Below are 27,061 nucleotides of genomic sequence, written 5' to 3' on the forward strand. Positions count from 1 at the left end.
GGCTGTCGCCTTGTTTCCGCCCATCAGGAGAATCCACCAATCAAACTGCAGCAAAGACACTAGAAGTGGAGAGGGCACACTTCACCCCGAGTTGTGATTTGTAGGCTAGGCAGCTCAATTACCAACTTCAGTCTTACAGATTAAAAACTATAAAATACAATCTTCGAAGCCTGAATAAATAAATAAGCAAATAAGTGAACTTATAAGGACGTTTTTTAGTCATCAAGTTCAAAGTTGTTATAATGAATGTAAGGATTCAGGAGCCACGCACACGGGTGTGAATGCGAGGTGGGATTGTTGGTCCTTTGTTAGTGACCTACCCATTGTTTACCCTACCCTACCTCTCACCCAGTGTCAGCTGAGATTTCCTGCTGCTCCACTTCAACCCTGAACTCCCAGTTACTCATTTGGCCCCTTGGGACAATTCATTGCCCACCCCTGTTAGAGTTTCTATCCTAAAGCAGCATGAGTTACTTGGTGTGTCTTAATGATATGTTAAACACATTCTGTGTGTAGGAATTTAAAATAGGGGTAAATTAAAAACAATCTGTACAGTGTTTGCAACATTAAACTGATAATTAAACAGACTCCATCCCACAACTGCAATATAATTGTAGTGGTTTTTACAGACCAGTAGATGGCCTCTAGTTACGCAGACGCGTCCTCGTGCTTTTGACTGAAAAGGTTACGCAAGAGGTAGTGTGGGTTGATATAAAACCACAATATATTTAAACGAAATATAAATTATATAAACTCAATAGATTTAGTGTAGCCTATTTAGTCATTTGTGTAGTTTACAATGCGCAAAAAAAACAGAAAGGGGACACGGAGATCCAGTCAACAGTGTTGAAAGTCAAAAATGTTCACTTGTAAAAACGACAGAGTACCACAAAATATGTTAAAGGTAAGGATAAAAAATTCTACTGTGGGCAGAAAGTTTTGATCCTTCAGCTTAAATCATTAATGGGCTGCCAAACAGCGGCTCTTCATTGGGAGGAGGAGTTATTTATTGGCAGAATTCCCTCTCATCTCACACTCACACCGCCCCACAGTGTTATCGCTCCCGTTCCTGCATCCAGAAGAGTCTTTCTGTTTTCACTCCTCACGCGTTTCAACATGGACTTAGTAAATTTTCTGCTTTCTATTGCAGTCACCGCCTGCACAGTGAAAGGTATGTCTGCATGCATTTCATTTGGCTAATTAACTCTATCGCGCGCCATGCATGTTAAAAATAACAATTATTGTTTAAATAATTAGGAGTAATAGAATTTTTGTGTGTGTGTTATTGAACGAGACGTGTTAATGTGCGTTCAACCTTGCTCCGCTGTGGATTGATTTTAGCGGTTCCCTAGCTGAGATTGCAGACCTGTTGTGCCAAACACTGAGTTTCAGACACTTTTGGTCTAGATGCCTTAGCAATCATATGAAAGTGTTGTGTGTGTGTGTGTGTGCGTGTGCGTGTGTGTGTGCGTGCGTGTGTGTGCAAATGATTCGGTGTGACTGTAGTTATAGTCATCATTATTAGTATTTGATATTAAGTGTGTTTTTCATGGGTTCAGAAGCTATGACGTAATATTACTATACTAAAGTAAGGTCCGATATGCAGCTTGCAGAGAACAAACATGTTATAATGTCGTATACTACATGTTACGTGTGGCTGATTTGTCTGTCAGCTCTGAACTTTCTTTTGCTGTTGAACTGTGTGGTTTCTCGTGATGTAACTAGAAAAAATATTATGCAAAATGAATAAAAAGAGCTGCAAGATCACGGCATTTCTAATATTGTGGTTTATGAGTGATAAAGAGATTGGGGCAAACAGTGACTGGACAGATGCTTCTATGTTTAAAAAAACAAAACAGAATAACAGTCTTTTTTCTTTCACAAGATATTGCCATCCTGGCTCTGGTCCTTCTACGGGGAAATAAGCAAACCGTGCAAAATCTTCAATGCTTTATGTTTTATTTTAATTGAATACTGCTTCTCATCGGTTTTACTCAAATCTGATCTGAGTCTGAATATTTTAATTGAGGCAATTCATTTAATAATAATCACTGACTGGGGCTCTTTAGTCTGCACTTTACAGGCAGGGGTTAATGAAGGTTTCTTTGAGAGCGAAGCAAGTGTTGTTGGTGTGTGTGCATACGGTGCATGCACATATAAATGTCAGGGCATGTGTGGAGTACTTATAGGCCCTGTCCAGCCCTTTGATATTACTAAGGCTGATAAATTTGATTAAGAGGTTGAGAGACTTTCCTTCTCCCTTTTATGGCTCCAAGCTCATTTCTCGTGGACCCGCTGTGGTTTTTCGGACAGCATGGTACTGGGGTGTATAACAGTATGTGGACAATACAACACATTAATGTCACCTTGCATTGAAATTTGATTACGGTGAGATCAGGAGTGGGGGGATATCCACTTGGGATATGGACAAAGACAAGCTTTCAGCTAACCTTTTTTTTAATGAAAGAAGTGGATGCAACAGAGAACAGAGGAATAGGGATATGCAGATAGACAGTATGCTCTGTGCCAATCCATCAGGATAATGTGCTTCTCATAGGAGGTTTAGGAAAACTGGGCCATTAGTGAAGTGAAGAAATGCTGCCAAAAACGCTCCATAACTCAGGAGAGGAACTAAGAGTGTGTTAAAATGAGGGACGGGTCTGATTTGAGATTGGGAGATGAATCATGTCCAAATATGGCATTTGAAAGATTGCCATGTCTGGGCTGCATTTGTTTCACCACCCCAGGTAATGTTGATAACTCCAACACCAACTTTAGATGCATTAAATCAATTGCAAAATTATTCTAAAGTGTGAGATTTACAACTTGAATGAAGCAGGAGGTGGATCAGCACCACGCAGTGAGACTGACCCAGAACAGAAGTGGAGTAGTAGTGAGTGGCTGCAAAAGGGGAAGATGTAAAAGGCTGCAGGAGAGTGGAGAGGCTGAGTTAAATTCAATTAGCTGTCTCAGTCTCATCCACAAATATATGTAAACTTCACTTCAAATAAATTGTTTTATTGATCATTTGAGCCACGGCAGCATTGCGTATCTAAGGGCAGTGGTTGTGTGTCAGTCTTGTCACACCAGTCCAGACTAGAAGATGTCAACAGCTGTTGGATGGATTGTCCCGTAGATCAGTGCAGACGTTCTTCTTCTTCTTGCATGTGAAGGTACAGTGTAGCAGTGTTACTTGGTGGGGCTCTTTCTCATTACAGTTGTGTGCGCGTGTGTGTAGGGTGGAGGCAACTCAGTGTGTAAAGTAGAAAAGAAAGCTACAGACAGGCTGTAGGTCATGTTTTTATTTATTTACTTCTTTTTTGTCAGCCACATTAGAGTTTATAATGTTTAATAAATGAACATGACTTTTGTGCATTTCACATTGCACGGGATCCTTATTTCAGTTTGCACAATACGCAAAGAAGTGTGTACTTGATGTTTGATATAAATTAGCGTCGCTGTCTGAACTTCAGCATATTAGAAATATCACTGTTTTTACTCAGGTTTTAGTAACATCTAAAAAAATAACTGTTCACACTTCATATTCTACGATGTAAAATACTGCATAGTGAATTGTTTTGCAATATGGCTGCTGGAAGTTAAGGAATGATTTGATGTGACTAACAATGTCTTTCTTGCTTATAATTATAATTTATTTTACTTATTAATTGTTCGTTGGAGTCCTGGTTACCTGTTTCTCTTTTTTTCTGTAGTTTCTCATCAAGGGCCAAACCAGCGCAGACTGTACAGTGACCTGATGAATGGATACAACCCACTAGTGAGACCAGTCCAGAATGACTCTCAGAGTCTCATTGTTTCCTTCGGCCTCACCCTCATGCAAATAATGGATGTGGTGCGTAAATGATTGCCCATTAAACACAGCTGTTTATACATACTACATAGTACTCTACTACATATACTTTACATGCCAGTAAAGTGATACGTCATGCATGGTTATGTAAGCAATTTTCATATATTTAAAGATGACAGACCTGATCCCCATCATTGAAGCCACTATTCCAAAAACAGCAAGCTCCCAAGTTTAGTGCATACTGATGCAGCAGTTTTGATTTTGCCACAGTCTACAAACATTGTTTTCTCTAGTGTGAGTGAGGCATTATAAAAGGTTTAAAAACTGACGCCTCTGTGGATCTGTACATTTCTAGTAGTGTGATTTCCCATTTATTAAGCATACACTTCATTTAAAAAAAATCAAAAAGAAAAAAGTAAAATAAATGTACTTAATTACAAACATGAATAATTCTGTTTTTCTAACAGGATGAGAAGAACCAGGTTTTAACAACCAACATTTGGCTACAGCTGGTAAGTATAATTTATGTAAAGTCACAGAAAAGCTGAGTTGCGAAGCTTTACGGCCGCACTTACACACATCATGCATTTTAATCATAGAGCCATCTGTTTTATATAAATCCTCTCAGTTAACTCTAAGACCATTTTCACCCTAAGTGTTACATTGTACCTTTACTTTTGGCATTTAATCTGGTATTTAGTTTATGCAAACATGTACCACAAAGAGATTTATCATATTGTGAGCATGTGATGAAATGAATTGTGTAACTCACGCATAGTGCTACCCAGACTTTCTATTCGTCTTCCTCATGGGCAGTACAGCACTTTGTCCTTCATGCAGTGAGATGAAGTGTATTAACGCAGATGCTTTATTACAGCTTGTCCATACAGTGACAATAGATCCCTGTTGCTGCATCGTCAGCAGCTCTACTAAGGCTGAACCAAGGCTGTTTGGTCTGTTTTAAATCATTCTGGGGCATCGCAGCGGGAGTTTTGTTCACTCTCTCTCCTTCTGCTCCCTGCAAAATTCATTTTAGCTCTTCGGCACATGATCGCGCCGACAGCATCCACAGTGTACTTTGTTTTAGCATCAATCCAGCATCTGTTGGATTATTTTACTTGCGTAGGTTTTGAGAAAAGTAAAAGGGGAAAAAAGGAAAATGCCATAAAGATGCATACAAGATGTATACATTGCTACATATACGACTTTGAAATACTGAGAAGGATTCTTTAAGATTACATGTTGAAACATTAAATGTGATCGACCTATCTAGTGCCCTCCATCAGTGCCACTGGGTAATTGTACTATAAATCTTACAATGCCCAACAAACTGGATGACCTCTTCGATACACAAGTATTTTGATTATTAAGCACGATTATGCCCTCATACTCTTGTGCAGTGCTGTGTTTCATGTAATACCAGCTGTCTTAAGACACAGGGCTGCATTTAAGCCTGCAGGCAGAAGTTGGCATGAGACATGGACAAATTTGCATAGTCGTTTACACATACTAATAAAGCACAAAACGGAGAGTAGAGTTACGTCTGGTCATTTTAAGGCCAGTTATTTTTCAAATGAAATAATAGATCAGCAAGTTTTGTAGATGTTAAATGAATGAAAGACTTGTTGTAAAGATTAAAAAGTAGGTGGAAAGTTTCTTGTTAAACAGTGATGCAAATTAAAGAGGGTTCCCTGGCTGTGGAAATGCCATTTTCCAAAATCACCATGTGAGATGCACAGGCAATTATATCCTTCCTCAGTTTGTTTTCCTTTGCCTTTATCATTAACTGACCTTTATGGTTCATTATACTGGGAACTTGAACATGGCACTTTGAGTTAATTAAAAGTGAATTATAGATTGGATTAGAAAACTCCTTATGAAAGCCATGTAATCAAGAGAAGTGTCTTCACAGTATGTGTTCATACATATCACCACGGCTGTGGACCTGGAGTTGGAGTTTTGTATTCAGTGAAATATTCACCTTTCTATTCATATTTATATTTTAAAAGAAATTCTGGAGCTTCATTTTAAACATTATGTGTAATCAGTACCTTCATTTATCCTCAGGGATAGATGCCATTCACAGTGTGTTTTTTTTTTTTTTGCCTGTCCCGTTTGGCTCTTTTGCATCAGAATTATTGTCTAAAGGCAAAGAAAGATGCCCAACGGATTTACTTTACCAAATTGACCATCCCAGCCTTCCCATAATGGTCCATTTGATTCACCTTTTATTGTTTATTTTATTTTCACTTGCTGAATACGGGACAGACTTGACTGGAGGAAAGAAGGGGAGAAAGAAAGAAGGACGGAGAAACCGCTGAGAAGAGGGACGGGGGAGAAGGGCAAAAAACAAAAACCAACAGAACGGGCAGAGAAAAAAAAGAAAAAAAATGCATATATCAATCACCTGGGTCACCTGTTGAGAAAGAAAAAAGAAAACAAGCAGAAGAGAACAAGAGTAATAGAATAAACAACATCACAATGATATATGGGAATATGACAGTAAATACTAAATATTAAACATTATTGTGCAGCACATAAGATCAACAGAACACAGTGTGCTTTGAGGTAGGAGCCAAAAAGGGTGTAGTTTGTGGGTGTGATCACCCGTGTGTACACCTGTGAGCATGGACGCGCTTGTTTTTTTAAAAGGTTCCTTCATGTGATGATCTGCTAGAGGGTGTGGGGGGGCCACAGCCCCGTCCTCCAGGGCATGAAGCAGGTATGGAGGAGATCAAAACTCCAGACATCCAGAGGCCCCCAGAACACAAGAGACCAAGGAAGACCAACAGAGGGGCAGCCGCGCCACTGTCCCAGAAAGAGCTGAGGAGAGTCCCAGATGAGGGCTCACTCAGCAGCCGCGGAGCAGAAGCCAGGGGGGGTTGCAGTGATGTGCCCGTGAGCTCCGCCGGCAGCCAGCTGTGCCTGAGTGACCGAGCCCCAGGCCAAGAGGCCGGGGGCACCCCACCTCCGAAGTGGTCCGAGCGAGCCCCAGGCTCCAGGCCCCGATAAGCGGCCGCCAAGGAGTGAGCCGGTGTGTACCTGGACGCCCATCCCCGGACACAAAGAACCACCAACGCACCGACACCTGAGGGAGTCCGCCACTGGCAGGGGAAGTGGTGGTGGGGGGAGATAGGCCTCCAAACCTTGGAGGGCCTGAGATGTCCCCAGAGAGGTGGCGCCTGACACCCAACCTGACATATAGACACAGACATACAGGCACACACAGATACAAACATCCATTCCCACCCTCATGCTCTCATATGCACTCACTCCACACTTCACAGTGTGTTTTAAGAAAATAATCTGTAATACAAAAGTCATTCTTGTGCCTTATATTGTTTTGTCCCGTTACATTTGAACCCAGGGCTGTGTAACCCACAGTTTGGCTTTAGATTATCAGATTTTTCAGAAACATCTGGAATTCATACTACTTAAACTATATGCTGCCATTAAAGGAAAGGATATTCCAAAATTCAGGCGCATTTTTCTAGTGCAAAATATGTTTTATCTGAAAAGGGAATGAACATTAATTAATTTGACCGCTTAGTTCCACTTAGTTAGGGTCAGATTTAGTACAGACTCGGTTTTGTTTTGCAGTTCCTGCTGTTCCTGCAGTTCCAGGCAGACAATCAAATAAACTAAAGATGTAAAACCACGTGTGCACAGATAAGAGCCAGATGCATATGAATGATAAAGCAAAGGCATAAACTTCTAACATTACTATGCACGCCGCTTCACTTGTTCCACATGTTTTCATGTTACAGCCTTTTTCCAAAATGGATCAGATTCATTTTTCACCTCACAATTCTACACACCATACCTCATAATGACAAGTGGAAGAAAGCTTAAAATTCTCACAAATTTATTAAAAAATCTATTTAAAAAAACGGTCTAAATTTCTTAAAAAACTAAAAATATATTATAAAAATGCTAAATGCTTGTTGAAGCACCTTTGAAAAAAATTAACATGAAATAAATGAAAGCCATCATATTCACAAGATGAAAAATATTGACAATTTTCAGTTAGAAATGGAGTAAAAGGAATCAAATGCTTATTAATTACTAAGCTATTTAGCTCATCATATTTATCCATTTTAATTATACATTCTGATATTTACATATATACTGTCTATAAATGAATAGACACTGTATCTCCTACAGTGTGTAAACCAAGTATCCACTAAGTACCAAAGTTTAGTTTAAATGTTTAACAGCCTGCCTCACCCATATACAGCATCACCTTCTGCATAATCCTGGAGTCTTTCAGCCTCTGTAGTCACATATAATAGACATTGCAGTAAAGACCAACACAACTGTAAACTCATATTTTCAGCCTGGCCAAGGCACCATCACCATCACCATAACCACGTTAAATCTCAGGCCAGGTCTGATGTCACAGAAAGCAGGTATTAAGAGCCCTTTAAACAGTACTTGTGCTTATTATAACTGAAATATAATAATCTTCTGACATTTTGGGTTGAAATGTCTCAACAGCTACAAGCTGGAACTGTAATCATCCTCTGAGTTTTCCAATTATGTCGACATTTCAAATGCGCTTAGCAGCATTTTTTCTGAACAGAAAACCTTCCAGACAGAAATCAAGTCTCATTCTTGTTCCATGTCACTCTGTGATGTTGTCACATACATTTATTTTGGCTTTTATAGTAACACACACTGCTACGAGGAAACCGTGTTAAATCCCCGAGCCTCTAAAAAGGCTTAATAAGCCCATAGGCCTTTAAATGTATTAAAAATAAGTAAGTGGAATGTGAAAGTCAAGGTGTCAAATGTGTTTGCATTTTGCAGTACTGGACTGACTATTACCTCCAGTGGAATCCATTGGATTATCCAGGTGTGTCCAATGTGAGATTTCCTGACCATCTCATTTGGAAACCAGACATTCTGCTGTATAACAGGTAGGCACTGATCTGCTGGGTTGTAAACTGTAGTTGTACATGGTGTTAGATTTGTGCCTGATTTAGACCTCTGCAGCAAATCTACATCATAACTTACAACATAGAGGGAAGCTATTTTTAACCCGTACGCTTCCATGAAATTCAGTCTCTACAGACTCCATCGACCTGAAGAGTAGTTACATTTCTCTGGATGTGCACGTCAGGTTAGTGGAAGATTACCGTGTATGGTTAAAAGGGGTTTCTGGTTACAATATAGATTCCCCAAGAAGCCTAAGTAAGTATTAGTGTGCATGCATTTTCTTCTACATAACGCACAGGGATCTCAGAGGGATGTGATGCATTTTTAGATTTTGGTGCTCCAGAGGTTAAACAAGGTTGTTTGCAGTCACGCTGTCTGTGATACACTAAAGACCAAATATTGTAAACAATATCTTGTGGTTTAAAAATGGCGAATAAAGAAAACTGTTGTGCCTCATCCTCTACTATATTCGTTTTGAAGGATGTGATGTACAGGAGATACAAAATCCAATGAATACTGTATAATCTTTAGCATATCTTTGGTATGAACAAAATGTTAATATAGTTACCTGTAAAATTTTGTAATTATTGGATGTTCTGTGAGTAAACTTGAAATTTAAACTTGTTACTAAATTAAACATAAATAGCTAGTAATATTTTTATGGTATTAAGTGTCACGGTGTGGTGTTTGTGTAGAAAAGGATCCAAAATGCAGGCAAAGGTTATGATGCGAGTGAGCGTTTATTTAAGTGACCAAAGTGGCAAAACAGGGAATGAGGAACGAAAAGCTACCAAAACCTACACTGGGAAAACTAAAGACAACCCTGAAAACATGACAAGAGATGCAGAGTGATGAACAAAACACCATCAAATGCAGACGAGCAGGCAGACAAACACTATACAAAGTAATCAGGAAATGACTCACAGCAGGGACGCACAGCTGAACCTAATTGACATGACGAGACAGGGAGACATAAGTTGAACACAATGAAGTCACACATGGATCTACAAAGTAAAACAGGAAGTTCCCAGACTGTTTAACAGAATACAAAATCAGAGTGAACTAGAAAATAATAACAATAAACTCAAACGCTGGGTCACTGACCCAGGACCATGACATTAAGTACAAGTATATTTAATTATAGCCTCCAACTTTATATATGTTGTTGTCTCCCAAATTACAGTTCGAACATTGCTGTATTTGGCAGGCTGTCATCTGTTTTTTGACCTAAACGTTCACTATGTGTGTGTATGCTGTTAAAAATGTAACCCTGGCGCCATCAGATTTCCAGCTGCAGAGTGAGATGGCTACAACTGATTGGGCGCAACCAGCACAAATATCCCATCAAACATTTAGACATTTTATTAAACAAGGACACATAAGAATGTAAAATGAGCGTATACTACTGACTGTTTTATTTACTATGACATAGCTCCCAAAGAGAGTGGGAGTGCCTGAATAGAATAACTGTATTCAAGTGGCAACATGTGAAAAGATACTGTGTTCAGGCTTCTGCTCATGAGCTCTGGAAAGCATCAGACCCCGTGCTGCCACAGGCATTATTATGACTGTCTTGCTGAGACAGACAAGCAGAGAATTTAAAGATACATGCAGCTCGGTCCTTGTCCTTTTCTGTTTTTTGTTTTTGTAATTGTAACTCTGTATACCAACACAGTTGATTTTAAATCGAATGATACGCGTTTGAATTGAGGAAAACAGAGTGTCTCATTAACTGTTTAGGAGTTATAGCTTTTTAAATGAATGGCCATTTTCAGAAACTCAAAATTAATTGGGCAAACTGACATCATTTTAAATTCAGGATGGTTTTAAATACCTGGATGAAAATCCTCTACAGTCATTAAAGTCCAGAACACATAGACATCAGCACTTGATATTTCCTTCCCTTGACAGGCTCTGCCTGATTTTTACTGCAGCCACCGGCTGTTGTGGGTCTGTCTGATGTCAGTGTTGTCTTAAGTAACTGAAAGGCATGCTGTGCTGGGTTGAGATCAGGTGATGGGCTTTGCTATTAAACTATATCCCTTTTCTTTGCAATGAGAAACTCAGCTTAAATACATCTGTTATAAAAATGCAGTCCAATGCCATTTTTGAAGTTTTCGCTGTCACAGTCATTCTGAGGTCAAAAACAAAATAAAGGCTAACTAAAATACACACAAATATATTTTTTAGTTAGTTAGTTAGTTAGTATTTGTGTGTATTTTGGCTTTTTCCACTGTAACATATATTCTTATGTGCAATACACATTTTACTGTGCAATATACATCTTAATAACGTGTGATATTTTTCTGTGCCACAGTCATTTAGTGTAAGTGCAATACAGAAACTACTGTTTTATACTTGAAATTATTTGACATATTCTTTCTTTCTTATCTTCATTGTTTCCCCTCTGGCTCTAAGCTCTGCACAAGATTTCCTGAGTACCCACACCCAGTGTATGTGTACAAATGGCAAATAAAAGATTTTAACTTTATCTTCTTATCTTATTGGTAGGTTGGTTACACGGCTGGGATATTACACTTCAAGGATAGGGGAGCTGTGCACTTTAAGTAAAAAGCTAGAAAAGCACTTTGCAATAAATCATTTAGACAAATTGTATAGAAATGGTAGGAAGAGCATTTCATTATATGTCCCAAATGAAATAAAGCTATAGCGATCACCATTAATCAATCTCTAGAACATCTGAACAAAATACATTAAAGGTACCTTACTCCCCTGGCAGCTAATAAGAGAGAGAGAGCATTGTACTTCATATGAATGTCATTTTCTTTATTCAACTTTAGCTCAACCGTGCCCCAGCCTTTGGGAATTTATTTAGGTGGAGTGCATTGTGGGTAGCAGGGTAACAACTAAATACTCATCTCCTGGGAAGGTTTGCATGAGATGTGACTCCTTGTTTGTTGTGTATCTGCAGAAATAATGACTTAGAGAATTATTTATATATTCCTACCACAACTGCCCCTCCTCGCTTGGTAACTTCCACTGAAATAATACTGGTGGCAAATAACTCAACATTAAATGCTGGAATTGTTCCATGTTGTCTACAGTGCGGACGAAAGGTTCGATGCTACGTTCCGTACCAACATTTTGGTCAACTCCTCGGGCACCTGTTCCTACCTACCTCCAGGTAAAAGCCATATCTTAGTCACTGACACATATTGACTGGGGAAAAAGACATTTTTACCTTCGCAGCAACACTTCCATCCATCCATCCATCTTCATCCGCTTTATCCGAGACCGGGTCGTGGGGGCAGCAGCCTAAGCAAAGAGGCCCAGACCTCCCTCTCCCCAGCCACCTCCTCCAGCATATCCGGGGGAACACCAAGGCGTTCCCAGGCCAGCCGAGAGATATAATCTCTCCAGCGTGTCCTGGGTCTGCCCCGGGGCCTCCTCCCGGTGGGACATGCCTGGAACACCTCACCCAGGAGGCGCCCAGGGGGCATCCTTGTCAGATGCCCGAACCACCTCAGCTGGCTCCTTTCGATGTGGAGCAGCAACACTTACTGTATGAAATATGAAAACAAAAACGATAACAAATGATATGTGGAAACAACCCACAGAGGTGGCCTGTCCTGTCAGGAGCAGACATTAGCTGGGTACATTTAAAATAAATACATGGCTCCTGAATCTTCTGACCCATTCATCTGTATGTTAAAGCATTAATTGTTACACCTTACTCTAGATCCAGTCCAAGTGTTTTACCTCTGTCCCGGCTCATGTGTGGGTAATGCTTTCTATACAGCAGTAGAGTAAGCACAAAGTGGTCCATAGGCTCTACATATCATCCAAAAAAACAAACATTTCCCTGTGCGAGTCTTCAGTGAAGTGTGTATTAGAATGATGCATCATGTTACATAAGCCTCCTGTGGGTGCAGTTTAAACATAAATGCAACACACATAATGTGTTGTATACAGGGAGTGCAGAATTATTAGGCAAGTTGTATTTCTGAGGAATAATTTTATTATTGAACAACAACCATGTTCTCAATGAACCCAAAAAACTCATTAATATCAAAGCTGAATGTTTTTGGAAGTAGTTTTTAGTTTGTTTTTAGTTTTAGCTATTTTAGGGGGATATCTGTGTGTGCAGGTGACTATTACTGTGCATAATTATTAGACAACTTAACAAAAAACAAATATATACCCATTTCAATTATTTATTTTTACCAGTGAAACCAATATAACATCTCCACATTCACAAATATACATTTCTGACATTCAAAAACAAAACAACAACAAATCAGCGACCAATATAGCCAACTTTCTTTGCAAGGACACTCAAAAGCCTGCCATCCATGGATTCTGTCAGTGTTTTGATCTGTTCACCATCAACATTGCGTGCAGCAGCAACCACAGCCTCCCAGACACTGTTCAGAGAGGTGTACTGTTTTCCCTCCTTGTAAATCTCACATTTGATGATGGACCACAGGTTCTCAATGGGGTTCAGATCAGGTGAACAAGGAGGCCATGTCATTAGTTTTTCTTCTTTTATACCCTGTCTTGCCAGCCACGCTGTGGAGTACTTGGACGCGTGTGATGGAGCATTGTCCTGCATGAAAATCATGTTTTTCTTGAAGGATGCAGACTTCTTCCTGTACCACTGCTTGAAGAAGGTGTCTTCCAGAAACTGGCAGTAGGACTAGAGATGGACCGATCCGATATTACGTATCGGTATCGGTCCGATACTGACCTAAATTACTGGATCGGATATCGGAGAAAAATAAAAAATGTAATCCGATCCATTAAATATCACGAAAGCACCTCACAAAACTTGCAACACGCCGTAACTCACCTCAGAACGTTAGCACGTCAGCATGTGGAGCTTCGCTAGCAACCCGGCATTTCATCTCCGACAAAGTTATCCCGAGAGAAGTAAAGCAAGTGTGTAAGTCCATCTCTGAATGTTTGTAAAGCATTCCTGCGTTAAGCTTAACAAGCGATATATGGAGCGACTGCCTCTTCTTGCTGCTACTTCAATCATGAAACTGCTTAATGATCAGCTGATCAGCTTTTCTGTCGGGAGTCCGTGTCTCTGGTTTGTTTTTGGCCCACTTTGCACCAGAAAGAGGAAACCAGCGGCTGAACAACAGCAGCACGTTTAAGCTTGATCAGCTGTTGTTAGAATTTATTTATTATTACTTTCTACTCCAGGATCTTTTTCTACGTAGCTGACCGCTGTAACTGTGCAGGGGCGGATCTAGCAAAGTTTAGCCAGGGGGGCCGATAGGGCATTAACAGGGAAAAGGGGGCACAAAGACATACTTTTCTTTCTTATTCTCATTTAAAATGTCTAGCTTTTAATAAATAATTATCTGACACCCAAAGTTTTAATTTGATGCAAAATGAATAGAAGTCAATTACTGTATATAGTGACTATTAAGTCTAATATATATACCCTAGTAAGCTATAGTACTTTTTCCTTTGGGAAGGTACCATCTGTGCAGTCTGCAATTTTGTTGAAGAAAGATGTTGAATCTATTTAATATTTCTTGAAAAATAATTGATTTCTGTGCATTTTATTTCCACACTGCATCAAATTAAGGTTGATTACGTTGATTAAGCATCATGAGGTGGAGTGTGAGGGGTGGTTCCCTATTTTTTTATTTTTTTATTTTTGTTGTTGCTGGGAGTTGGAACCCTATTAGTTAGGTTGCTTAATATTTACGCTAAGTGCTCTTTAAAATACCAGAATAGGGAGGATGGTGTAGGTTTATTAGATTGATCAGTATTGCTGAACTATGAAATATATTTTTTTTTGCATATAGGTATAACAGAATAGCTTTAGTGTAGTTGTTGTTTTAAACTTGAGTATGAACTTATACAAAATGCAGCAAGATATTAAAAAAAAAACAGTTTTGTTGATTAAAAAACATTATATCGGATTCATATCGGTATCGGCAGATATCCAAATTTATGATATCGGTATCGGTATCGGACATAAAAAAGTGGTATCGTGCCATCTCTAAGTAGGACTGGGAGTTGAGCTTGACTCCATCCTCAACCCGAAAAGGCCCCACAAGCTCATCTTTGATGATACCAGCCCAAACCAGTACTCCACCTCCACCTTGCTGGCGTCTGAGTTGGACTGGAGCTCTCTGCCCTTTACCAATCCAGCCACGGGCCCATCCATCTGGCCCATCAAGACTCACTCTCATTTCATCAGTCCATAAAACCTTAGAAAAACCAGTCTTGAGATATTTCTTGGCCCAGTCTTGACGTTTCAGCTTGTGTGTCTTGTTCAGTGGTGGTCGTCTTTCAGCCTTTCTTACCTTGGCCATGTCTCTGAGTATTGCACACCTTGTGCTTTTGGGCACTCCAGTGATGTTGCAGCTCTGAAATATGGCCAAACTGGTGGCAAGTGGCATCTTGGCAGCTGCACGCTTGACTTTTCTCAGTTCATGGGCAGTTATTTTGCGCCTTGGTTTTTCCACACACTTCTTGCGACCCTGTTGACTATTTTGAATGAAACGCTTGATTGTTCGATGATCACGCGTCAGAAGCTTTGCAATTTTGAGACTGCTGCATCCCTCTGCAAGATATCTCACTATTTTTGACTTTTCTGAGCCTGTCAAGTCCTTCTTTTGACCCATTTTGCCAAAGGAAAGGACGTTGCCTAATAATTATGCACACCTGATATAGGGTGTTGATGTCATTAGACCACACCCCTTCTCATTACAGAGATGCACATCACCTAATATGCTTAATTGGTAGCAGGCTTTCGAGCCTATACAGCTTGGAGTAAGACAACATGCATGAAGAGGATGATGTGGACAAAATACTCATTTGCCTAATAATTCTGCACTCCCTGTATAAACACAGGTAGTAAGAATGATGTCCTAATAAAACCTTTTGTCAAACACAGTTACAGAACAGAACAGGCCAATGTTTAGAGGCTGCAGATAACCACTCGATCACATTTCAAGACTTGAAGAGTCTTTTGTGACTAAAAACCTACATGTAATGGCAAAAATTAACTGACATTTTATATGATGCTAAAAAAGAAAATACCCGTGCTATATTTGTTGTTTGTGTGACTAAAATCCAAACCTTTGAAAATGTTTCATTATTCTTTAATTATCAAAATACATCTGCTTTACACTCGTCCTCAGAGGACAGCGACTCGCTGCCATTAATGTGCATCTACACCCCCATGAGTATTACTGTAGAGGTACTCGTCACTTCTCTCTGTAGCGACAAGTACCCGACTTTAATAATTCAGAGCAGTGAACAAATGTGGGTCTGGTGTGGCTTTGCAAATATATGAAATTTTAACCCTGGAGGGCTTTTGGAATACTTGTACATAATAATTATGATAGTATATCATTATTTGACATAAAGAACAAGAAGTCTCATTATTTTTTCATATTGGCTTTGTAATGAACTCAAATTATTTTTGCAGTATTCACAATAAAATCTGAGAGAGTGGATGACTGTCTTTGATTCATAAATTACTTTAAGTTGAATTATTTTCTACAAAAAGAGGTTTTAGTTGGTTATGAACTGAAACAAACCTGTTATTATTATTATTATTATTATTATTATTATTATTATTATACCGAGCAGATTCTTACCATTGTGCAGTAACATGACAAACTATGACTTGGGGATAGCAGATGCTAATGAGCTCTCATAAGCTGCAGCTTTGAATTGATTTCCTGAACTTAATGCCCCACAGATGTATTTTAATATGTTAGGTTTTTAGCTTCTTCTTCTTCTTTTTTTTTTTTTTGTCTTTTCTATGACGTGTTACATGAGAAGATTAGTATTGCTAAGTATGAAATATGAGCCAGGAGCTCTCGACTTAGGCTAGCATAAAAATGTGGTTTTTCATTTAGCAAGTCTGGTCACATGTTTAACTGTGTTATTACTCTTTTCATCTCATTCTTGCAAAGAAAGTGTCATCTTCTAATGTTTTTCTTAGAGCAGAATGACATTTTTTTTTTCCAAATCCACCTGGTTCTGAGACACCATTCACATTTTGATGCTATATATTAGGCATGTTAAACTCAATTTACATTGCAGGTCACATACTAATCTTATGTGGCCCAGACATCCTGTCAATGTACAGAAATGTAACTACATATTTATTCAATGAGATATCTTAACATAAGAAAAAAAAATGCAATTTCACCAGTTTGTCTCAGTTTTTCTACACGATAAAGACACGCTGCTGTTGTAAAAGAAAGAAATGTCTCATTTAATTGCTCTGGTGTAGTATGAATGTCCATGAGGGAGGTCTTTATCCGTAGGAAAAGCTGTCGAACTTGTGAAAATGCAGTTTAAAAGTTGAAATTTACGTCCTCTTTCACATTTTCCAAAGCCATACTGTGGGACGGATTGGAGTTTTTGCTGGGCTGATTCTTGCCCACGGGCCTTATGTTTTTATATATATAAATCTCTCTCTAAAACCATCAGTGCATATGCACACACACGCCTACCAATCATAAAGTTAAAACCGACTGCTTAAATATTGCAAAGGTTATCGCTGACCCATCATAGGGTAAGTAAGAAAGTAAAGTTTCTTTATATAGCACTGTACAACCATTTACACACAATAAATATCAAAAGAGAACCACAAATAAAGATAAAAACCTAAATAACAAAAGTATGACAAGGTGTCCCTCTGTACCCACGAGTGGAGGTCAGCCCCTATGCCCATCAGGGGAAGAAGTCACCAAAAAGTCACAAGCTACAAGCTTTCGTTGCTTTCTTTAGACAAAGGAAAATATGATGTGAAGTGACACAGTGTAACTGGCTAAAAAAAATGGCTAAAAATAATAGTGTAATTATTTACATCACCTGTGGTTTCAATGACATGGCTGATCACTCTACATATGCAGTATAAGCATGGATTCAAGGGAGCACACTGAAACAGAGTGCCTTCCTGTCATAGCTGGTGATTACTGCTCTCCCTGCCAAGCTCTTCCCCTTTTTCCTTACCCAGCAAAAGTGCTGGCTGGCTTTCCCTTAGCATCTTTAATCAATACAGCTTGATCACTAGATTTATTCTGGATTGATTACTTCTGTCTCAAGAAAATTGCCTCTCAACTTTTCTCCAAATGATTCCTCATTGGATGCCTTATTGGTACCAAATAATCATTTCATGCTTGAGTTGAACACAACTGCATTATGTGGATAAAACTGTATGCAGATTGGACAAATCATTTGAATTTCCAGACATTTGTCTTTGTGACTGAGGTTCATTACAGTAAATCGGACTCATTCTTCAGTATTGTCTATATTCATTTCATATTCACGTTTGCCACCTTAATGCCGCTAGCAGAGGCATTGTTTACTGCCAGTGTCTTCTATATTTCTTAAATATGGATGAAAATAGTTTGGTGGCTGCCTGTCCTGAAGAATCACCCTCCACTTTCATCGCATTGTCATATTGGATTTTGTACTCTTTCTCGGATGGATGGCACTTTGACTTCACATCTCCTCAGAGTAAAACTCTTTGCTGCCTCTCTTTTTCATTTTTCAGTTTCTCTCTGCTTCCTATATACCAGAGTAATCGAGTGTGCTCTCTAACTAAGCTTGGAATATTCATGTGTCCGTTTCTATCTACAGGTGAAGTACAATATGTATGAAAGCAAGTCTTTCGGCATCTTTCAGTGTTTCTCACCACAACAGGGATTTTCAAGAGCACCTGCCACATCGATGTGCGTTGGTTCCCGTTTGATGTCCAAAGATGTGACCTGAAGTTTGGTTCCTGGACATACGGGGGTTGGTCTCTGGACTTAAAGGTGATGGATGCAGATATCAGCAATTACATTGCCAACGGAGAGTGGGATCTTGTTGGTAAGTAAGGTTGTCAGTAAAATCATTGAAAATATTTTGCTCTAATCTTTCTCTCCAACTTTCTGTAACCCGTCGGACCACAGTAAATGTGTGCCTTGTTTTGAATCAGAGGTTCCAGGACAAAGGAATGAGCATTTCTACGGCTGTTGTGAGGAACCGTACCCTGACGTCACCTTCACCGTGGTGATGCGCAGACGGACGCTCTACTATGGCCTCAATCTTCTCATCCCATGCGTCCTGATCTCTACTCTGGCCCTGCTTGTCTTCCTCCTGCCTGCTGACTCTGGAGAGAAAATCTCCCTGGGTAAAACCAGCTTCATTCAAAAAAAAAAAAAAAAAAGTTCAGTTTGACAGCAATTTTTTGTAACACCAGTTTGTAAGAACTGTAATCTCAAGACTTCAATTGCAAAGTTAAGAACCTGCATTATAGATGGAAACCCATCAAAAGTTAGCAAGCAATGGATGGCCATGATACGCTAATGGGAGTCCACATATTAAGAAACTAGCAGGTACGTGGCAACCAGAGGTCATAAAAATTGAATTACATCCAGCTACTTCAGGCAACACCAGGCAAAATAAATTTCTGATAGTAGAAAAAGGTGTGTCCCATCTTTTCTCAACCCTCAGATGAGTGATTTAAGCAACTACCACAGTTACCTACATTACAGGGTTACCTAGGTAACCGGAGCCTGGAATGTCCACTAGCAACAAACCACAAGCGACAAAGACTATGTGAAAGTCCCTTTACTGTGCTCACATTACTGAAACCACCATGCATTTTTGGTTATATTGTTGGATACCTGACACACAGTCAGATCCATTTCCTTGTGCTTTTCACCCCTCAGCCTGAAAAGCTATTTGGGTATTTTGTCAATGCAATAACTCAGGAATGAGGGTATGTGAGATTTTCAAATTGATACAAATGGTACATCTACTAAAAATCTCAGATGAGTTTGAATCTCATTGAATCTTATACCTTCACCTCAAGATAGAAGGTCAAGTTGTTGTTTTTTAAAATCTTTTGAACACAGGAACTCAGAAAGATGTCAACTAGGATTTTCAAATTTATACCAAAGGTGCATTTGCTAGGAGGCCGAAGGATAGCACTGGTGGCAGAATTTTAGAGCAACCACAGAAAAACAACATATTAACTAAGTGGACAGTTTACGGCGAAGACATTTCTTGACTTCTTACCACTGTTTTCTCAGCTGCTATATGTGCTAAAGACAATCGTGAGGTTAGTATTAAATAATAAAGTTGGGGAAACAATGTGATGCCATTATTTTAAAATTACTCCAAAACTCTTTGTCTGCAATATGTTCTTTAAGCAGCAAGTTAATGCATATCACCTCAGTATCACAACCATACTGATAAGTCTGTTAACCAATATTGAAAGCTTTAATCGCACTCTGTGAACACATAGCTAGCGCCAAATGTGGTTCTACTTTTTTTAGACACAATCTACCTAAAGATGTGGCTCTGAATTAAAAATGCAGATAGTTTAGAAACCAGGAACTTCCAAGTTGCACATTTCAGAATGTCACTAATTGCAGTAGTGCTTTTGCAATTAGTGAAAAGATAAAATATTTTCTCCGCCACGCTGAGAAAATTAAAACTTTAAGTTTCTGAGCTACCAAGCAAAGTTACTATGAGTTGAAGACATAACCTTAATTGTAATAGAGTCGAATACAATAATAACCCAGAGCATCAATTCACATTGAGAACAATAAACCCTGTATATGTTTAAACTCACTGTATCAGCATTGTCATTGTGAGCTTGCCAATGTTGTTATTCCACTCAAATTACAACTCTAGCAAAGCTACTGATATAGACTCCTTTTTAATATGAATTGATTTGGGATATCACTCTCAGTTGGAATGCATTTTGTTAGTGCAGAAATCCTTGTGCCAATCAAGCCATACGCTACATTATTTTTAAGCTGTCGTATCACCGAACACTAAACTAAAATTCCATTAGCTTCATTTTTTTTTTCAAGATGAAATCGAGATCCATTCTCTTCTGATGAGCTCATCTGGGCAGCTAATTTTGCTGTGGTGCAATATTCCAGATTTATATCCTGCGTGACTCTAAAGCAGCCGTCTGTAATATGCGTTTGTTGCCAGAACCATAAGACGTTATCAATTTAAATTGGGGTTTCAGAGGCATGTCTGCACCTCTGCTACTTAGAGTGTACCTTTCAGACATTGTTTCACCTTTGATACTTCAATTGCCGTGGCATCTTTTTCAGTTAGACTTTAGAGTTTAGGTGTTCTGTTTAGGTCCTGAGTGACCCCAGTATTGTTTCTGCACATCCACCAACCTATTTCTGAACACTGACTTTTCTCGATGATGTGTTCCATCCTCAGGTTACAACGGTAATTCTGTTAAAACATTTTCAATTTTGTTCTTTTGCAAGTCCTTCCAAGAAGCTTCAATGTCACAATTATTGTAAAAAAAATCAAATGTTCCTAAACCCCCATGCTACAGAAAGTTTGATCATTTTGTAAACGACCTTATGCTAACGTGACTGTGATCTTTGTGATAACTATGATATGAAAAATGAAGCAAAATGGCCAAGAATTAATGAGATCATAACCAGGTTACATCATTTGCAGCCCAAGTAGTTTTGACACGCAGTCAAACCTTCTTTCATTATTCTTTAATTTTTCTCCATCTTAGACAACTTCAAAACCACTGCTTACCCATATTCTCTTGGGTAATCAGTGGTTTTATGAAAACCAATGGCTTTCCAGCAATCCTATTGCTCCGTGGCTTTATGAAGTGACCTAATTATAACCACAGATTGACGAACAGAATTGTCAGAAGACCTTTGAAAACCTTTAATCTTATCGCAGTTGTCAGAGTTGCCTGAGTGTTTCATTCATTCATTATAAATGCTTTATATAGACAGTATCTGAGGTGTGTGTACTGCATGTTTCAGTAGAGGCTATTAATTTATGTAGTTTCTGCCTTTTTCAAATGATTAGAGTCCTGTGTTGCAGCTGGATTCCTTCATTAACCAAATGATGCCTAATGTGTGGGCTCACTGTGTGCATTTTCATCTGTATGTTGCTTTTTATGTTTTCAAAGCTTATAGAGGAAAGAGAAATGAGGATTGGGTGTGTGAAGATATAAGTTTCTATGATAGTATGAATTCTTCTTTAACACAAAATTTATTTAAAATTGTTTATGTATAAAAAATTTATATCACTTCAATGTCTCATAGCTTCTTCTCAATCTATGTGTGTGCTGACTATGTCATAAAAACCACTGTAAATGAAATCAGTATATCTAGTTACCCAACTCAACGTCAGCATTTTTAAGAATGGCGAACACAGAGTGAGAAATGTGTTTTAATGCCAGCATTTATTGCCTGGTTTAATTTCAGTTAAATTGAGCTGCCATAAGAAGTGTGATTTGTGATATTATAAATGGATCAACAGGAACATTATAGTGCATTTAATGGTAAGATGAAAATTTAAGGAAAAACAACAAAATAGCCAAATAAAATGAAACTAGTTATTTTTTGAATGTTTGAATAGCTAACTGTTTGATATTATGCTATTTAAACTACAGTATGACATTTTTAAGAAAGATTATTGTGTATGTAGTTATGCAAAGAAGAGAGCACAACCCACGATTCATTGCATGACCCAGTTTGGGCTGCTGAACTGATGGCCTCACATCACTGTGCTTGACTCTAGAATACTTGTACATAGAGGAATATATGGTCGATAGTGTGCCCAGGTCCTGTGGCTGCAAAAAACACAGTGCTTGACAGTTGAAATGAGGTGTTTGCGTCAATATGCTGTGTTTGTTTTTCACCGTAGATGGCACTATGGTCAGTTTCCACTTTGGTGTCATCTGTTTAAAGGACATTGTTCCAGAAGTCTTGTAGTTTGTTCAGAAACTTTGAAACCTGAAGCTGTGCTGCCATATAGAAAGAAGAGACTTTCTCCTAGTTATCCTTCCAAGCCACCTATACTTGTTCATTCTTTTCCTATTTGTCATATTTAACACAGTAACTGAGGCTTGTAGTGTGTGTGATGTAGCTCTTGGTTTTTTGCAGTTTCTCTGAGTACTGCATGGTCTGACCCTGGGATGAGTTTGCTGGGCTGTCCACACATAAGTTTGTGTTAAATGGACTGGTTCTTATACAGCGCTTTTTTAGCCTACCTGAACACAACTTTATACAACTTGGCTCATTCACCCATTCATACAGTTTTCCACGTAAGTGCTTTCTATCTAACATTCACACATATTTCTACGTTGACAGATGCATCAGAGAGCAGCTTGGGGTCAGTATCTCGTCCAAGGGTGCAGGCTGGAAAAACCACTAACCTTCCAATTAGTAGATGACACGCTCTACCTGCTAAACCACAGCCACACCAAACACACCTGAGATACCTAAAACACCTGAAGGCTCCAGACCAGCAAACTACCAAAACCTCTGTTTTATAGATGAGCTCACACTTGTTAACAATAGATTAATCAAGTACATTAACGGCATCTGGCTGCTACTTATTTGATCCTCATTCCTGTGTCACTGGCCTGGTCTTTTTCCCTATCTAAGAAATTCAAAAAATAACTTTTGAAGATGTTGAAGAACATTAATACTCTCCTCAGTCCTTCTCAGATTTAAATATTCTTCCCTGATCCAAAGAAAGGACTAAAGTAGCAGTTATGACAAACTCAAGCCGCTTTTAAAGTGTTTTTCAGAGGTATCAAACGCACATGGGCATGCATGGGGGAAGTTGTGAAGTTAGTCATTAGAGCCAGTGGTGAAGTGAAAATTTGTCTCCCCATAGCTAAAGATACGTGTTGCTCTTGCTTTTACCTTTTCAGGTCATCTTGTGACACAGTGAGGTTTGATCACTCCCGAATTTTGATTTACAGAGATTATATGTTTCAATTTTTCACATTTGACTACTGTGAATTAACCAGTTGCTGTGGAGTAGAATAAACTTTAAAACAAAGCAGAATTAGCAGACTAAAAGAGTATAAGGTGGCACAAATTCATGGAATAAATTGAATGGCTTTGTGCGAAATAGGAACAAAATGTGAATAATAGAATAAATCTGGGTACAAAGCAACTGCAAACACCTGAAAATGATAAAACAGTCATTTTAATGTTTAATACGTCTGCAACAGTATTTATTGCTATAATATTAGAGGGTCTTTGTGTCTGTTTGTGACATAACATCCAGCTTATGGTGATTTGTAGCTGATTGAAAGATCAAAAACATACGTGTGTGAATACTTTTGTTGAACTACGTTTTGTTGTCAGCTGATAACTGAGATTTGGTTTCCTCCCCAGGTATTACGGTCCTGCTCTCTCTGACTGTCTTTATGCTGCTAGTTGCAGAGATTATGCCTGCCACATCAGACTCTGTGCCTTTAATAGGTAAGCCAGGCCAAAGTTAAAAGCAGTTCCTATGGATGTCAACTACTATCAGAGAGAAGCAAAGGGTGAAATTTTCTGTAGTCATTTTTCATCAGGGATTTCCTTATATCACAGTGTAGCCAAATTCAAGCAGCTACCCAGTATTTAGATTTCATTTTGGTTTAGGGATCTGAGTCAGTCTGTTTGAATCAGTGGAATGAAAGCACTTCTTCAGGCACATAAGTGAGCAGTAATGCTCAAGGGATGAAGACATATTTGCTGTCCTTAATGATCGGCCCGGCCTTTCTTCTTGTATGCATAACCTTGATGTTATCATCTAGTTTTCTCATTGTTTTTTACTACACAGTACTTCTTTCTGATCCATTCTGATTGCCGCCTGCATTTCTTTTTTATGCAGCCGAATATTTTGCCACTACAATGGTCATTGTCGGTCTCTCAGTGATTGCTACAGTTCTGGTCCTGCAATATCATCACCACGACCCTGATGGAGGCAAGATGCCAAAATGGGTGAGTGTTTTCTCAAACAGTAATAACTTTTTCGTGAATTTTACTGGCATTATTATTTATGTCGTTTCATTATAGACACACGCAAAAATATGGAATACATTAAAAACAAACTGTTGACAAACCTAAATAAAATGCACATTTTTAAGTAATGAATTGAAAAACAAATGCTAGATATAGCAAATATGACACTGATTAAACATATATATGCGAATTCATAAGGGCTAAAACTATATCAAATATAATATATGTAACAAATATAACATAAGTGTATGTAGTGTAAGTAATGTATGTAATTTGAAAGATATTTCAGAAACCTGGGAAAGAGGAACAGAATAATCTCTAACAGTTCAAAATTAAGGTTACTAAGAAACAGATTAGTAACATAATTGGATACAAATTCACAGTAATCATCTATAAAGGCCATGCTAGTGCTGAACAATATATAAATTCCACATATGCTGCCATCCAGATGACTTTATTCAGCAATCTACAATAACCTGCTTGCACTCAGGATTTGTCACATGGTGAAAATATTGCATTATCTGCACTATGAAATGAAAAATGTGAAAAATAAAGCCCAGAGGAGTTCAGCTGGAATCTTATATGAAGCAAGAATAGGAAAACATTTAGCTCTCAAAACTGCACTAATGGGCTCCTCAGTTCTCAAGCGCTTCAAAGAAGAGGTGATGCAACACGGTGGTAAACAGTGAATCCACTTGTTGCTTGTATGGGCAGAGTTTTCAAAAGAAACTACAATTTTTCATTTTTAACATTTGATAAGTTATCTTTGTACTATTGTCAAAATACATATAGGGTTTAGATGATTTCCAAATTGTTGCATCATCCTGTTTTATTTACATTTCATTCAGTTTCCCAATTTATTTGGAGCAACTGGTAATAACCTAATGAAAAGGTATGGAGCCAAAGAATGCAACAACATTAGTGGAGTGAACACCTGCATGTTTTATATACTCACAGTTCATTAGATATGTACGTTTTGAAGATGAAAAGGGGGTCCAACCCAGTACTAGCAATGTGTGGCTAATAAAGTGGCCAGTGAGTGTGTACTCAGTCCACTTTTTACTGTGATTTGTCAATTTGGGAAAAGTTAATATGACAAAGCGCTATTTGTATAGCGCTTTACTAGTCCCTAAGGACCCCAAAGCGCTTTACACAACAAGTAATCCACCCATTCACACACTGGTGATGGCAGCTACATTGTAGCCACAGCTGCCCTGGGGCGCACTGACAGAGGTGAGGCTGCCGGACACTGGCGCCACCGCGCCATCGAGCATCTCTGTAAATATTACTGTGTCTAACCCATACAAATGAGACTGATATTCTGCACTCATTCTTATTTCTTCAATGGCAGATTTAAAGTGAATTGCAGCCTTAATCCACTCTTTCATTCACCGTTTTATCTCAAAGACCCGTGTGATCCTCCTGCATTGGTGTGCCTGGTTCCTGCGTATGAGGCGTCCGGGTGAGGAGCGAGTGCGTTCAGCCTGTCACAACAAGCCTCGACGGAGCAGCCTGACCAGCATAGACCTCAACATGAGCACCTCAGCCTCCCAATGCACCAATGGCAACATGCTCTATGTCGGCGTGCGTGGCCTGGAGAGCATTCACTGCTCCACTGCTGCCACCTCGTCTGACTCCGGGGTCCTCTGCGGACGCCTGGTTGGACGGGCAGGCGAGGACGAGATGCTCATCCCAGCAGGTCAGGTCACCCCAGTTGGAAGCCTAGAATTAGAGATGGCCAAGATCCTGGATGAGGTGCGCTACATCGCGAAAAGGTTCCGCGACCAAGACGAGGGTGAGTCTGTGTGCAACGAGTGGAAATTCGCCGCCTCCGTTATCGACAGGCTTTGTCTCATGGCTTTCTCACTCTTCACTATCCTCTGCACTATTGGTATCCTCATGTCAGCACCCAACTTTGTAGAGGCAATTTCCAAAGACTTTTTCACTTAGTTGTTCCCAGGAAATAAATGATTCATCAAATATAAAAGCCTACACCAATCACTGTTCTCACAAAGTAACCATTTTCAAACACACGGGGTAGTCATTTGGATACACTTACCCACACTTAATCCAAAGTTAAATGTAGAATGTATGTGATACATAAACAGCTGAATATATGCATCACATTACATTATTGAAAACTAGCTTTTCTCTTTTCTATCACACAGCCTGGCTTCACACCCTGTACTGTATGATTCTCTAAACTGCATAGTATTGCTTCAATGATACAATTTGCTAACCTGGCAAGAATGCTGTTATTAGTTATGCTGTGTTACCTGTGTATTACTGTGCATTATAATGTTTCTGTAATGTGTAATGTGGTCCATATACATAACGGCTACTGTACCTTCTATTCAAATGTATTTCATGTAGCACATTTCTATATCATACATTACATTGTATTACAATCATAAGTAGAACCAAAAGCTTTGATTTAAATGTCTTCTTACTTGGTTTTACTTACTGTTTATATTTGTATGATTTGATCACTAAGAATTTCTCATAGTTCAAAATGTTGTATGTTTCATTTTTTATCAGTTACTTTCAATGGGTTGATTCT

General features: G+C 38.9%; 1 protein-coding gene across 3 annotated transcripts; it reads left to right on the plus strand.

The window, feature by feature from the left end:
• Window positions 1–16: 16 nt before the first annotated feature.
• On the plus strand, window positions 17–27,061 carry LOC146583615 (neuronal acetylcholine receptor subunit alpha-7-like). 3 transcript variants are annotated; one of them, XM_085274655.1, is made up of 11 exons: window positions 17–904; window positions 1,151–1,171; window positions 3,714–3,853; window positions 4,279–4,323; window positions 8,621–8,730; window positions 11,815–11,894; window positions 18,383–18,568; window positions 18,678–18,872; window positions 23,887–23,973; window positions 24,371–24,480; window positions 25,909–27,061. In XM_085274655.1, the coding sequence occupies exons 3-11, from the start codon at window positions 3,758–3,760 to the stop codon at window positions 26,449–26,451; spliced, it is 1,452 nt and encodes a 483-aa protein (XP_085130781.1). In that variant the 5' UTR covers window positions 17–904; window positions 1,151–1,171; window positions 3,714–3,757; the 3' UTR covers window positions 26,452–27,061. The 3 variants fall into 3 exon arrangements, with proteins under 3 accessions (XP_085130781.1, XP_085130765.1, XP_085130773.1); XM_085274639.1 differs by lacking the exon at window positions 17–904 and having other exon boundaries at window positions 922–1,171; XM_085274647.1 differs by lacking the exon at window positions 17–904 and having other exon boundaries at window positions 924–1,171; window positions 18,401–18,568.

This window comes from Mchenga conophoros, linkage group LG1 (genome assembly GCF_057382185.1).
Source record: "Mchenga conophoros isolate Kocher_MC1m ecotype Shallow Benthic linkage group LG1, M_conophoros_male_GT1.1, whole genome shotgun sequence".
NCBI classification, from domain to species: Eukaryota; Metazoa; Chordata; class Actinopteri; order Cichliformes; family Cichlidae; genus Mchenga; species Mchenga conophoros.

What these genes read in the sequence shown, in the direction of transcription:
- LOC146583615 (XM_085274639.1), top strand. Translation starts at nt 964, where the DNA reads ATGGGCTGCCAAACAGCGGCTCTTCATTGGGAGGAGGAGTTATTTATT. An exon ending in CACCGCCTGCACAGTGAAAG is followed by an intron (nt 1,172 to 3,713) that starts GTATGTCTGCAT and finishes TTTTTTCTGTAG; the next exon opens with TTTCTCATCAAGGGCCAAAC. An exon ending in GAGGCAAGATGCCAAAATGG is followed by an intron (nt 24,481 to 25,908) that starts GTGAGTGTTTTC and finishes TTTATCTCAAAG; the next exon opens with ACCCGTGTGATCCTCCTGCA.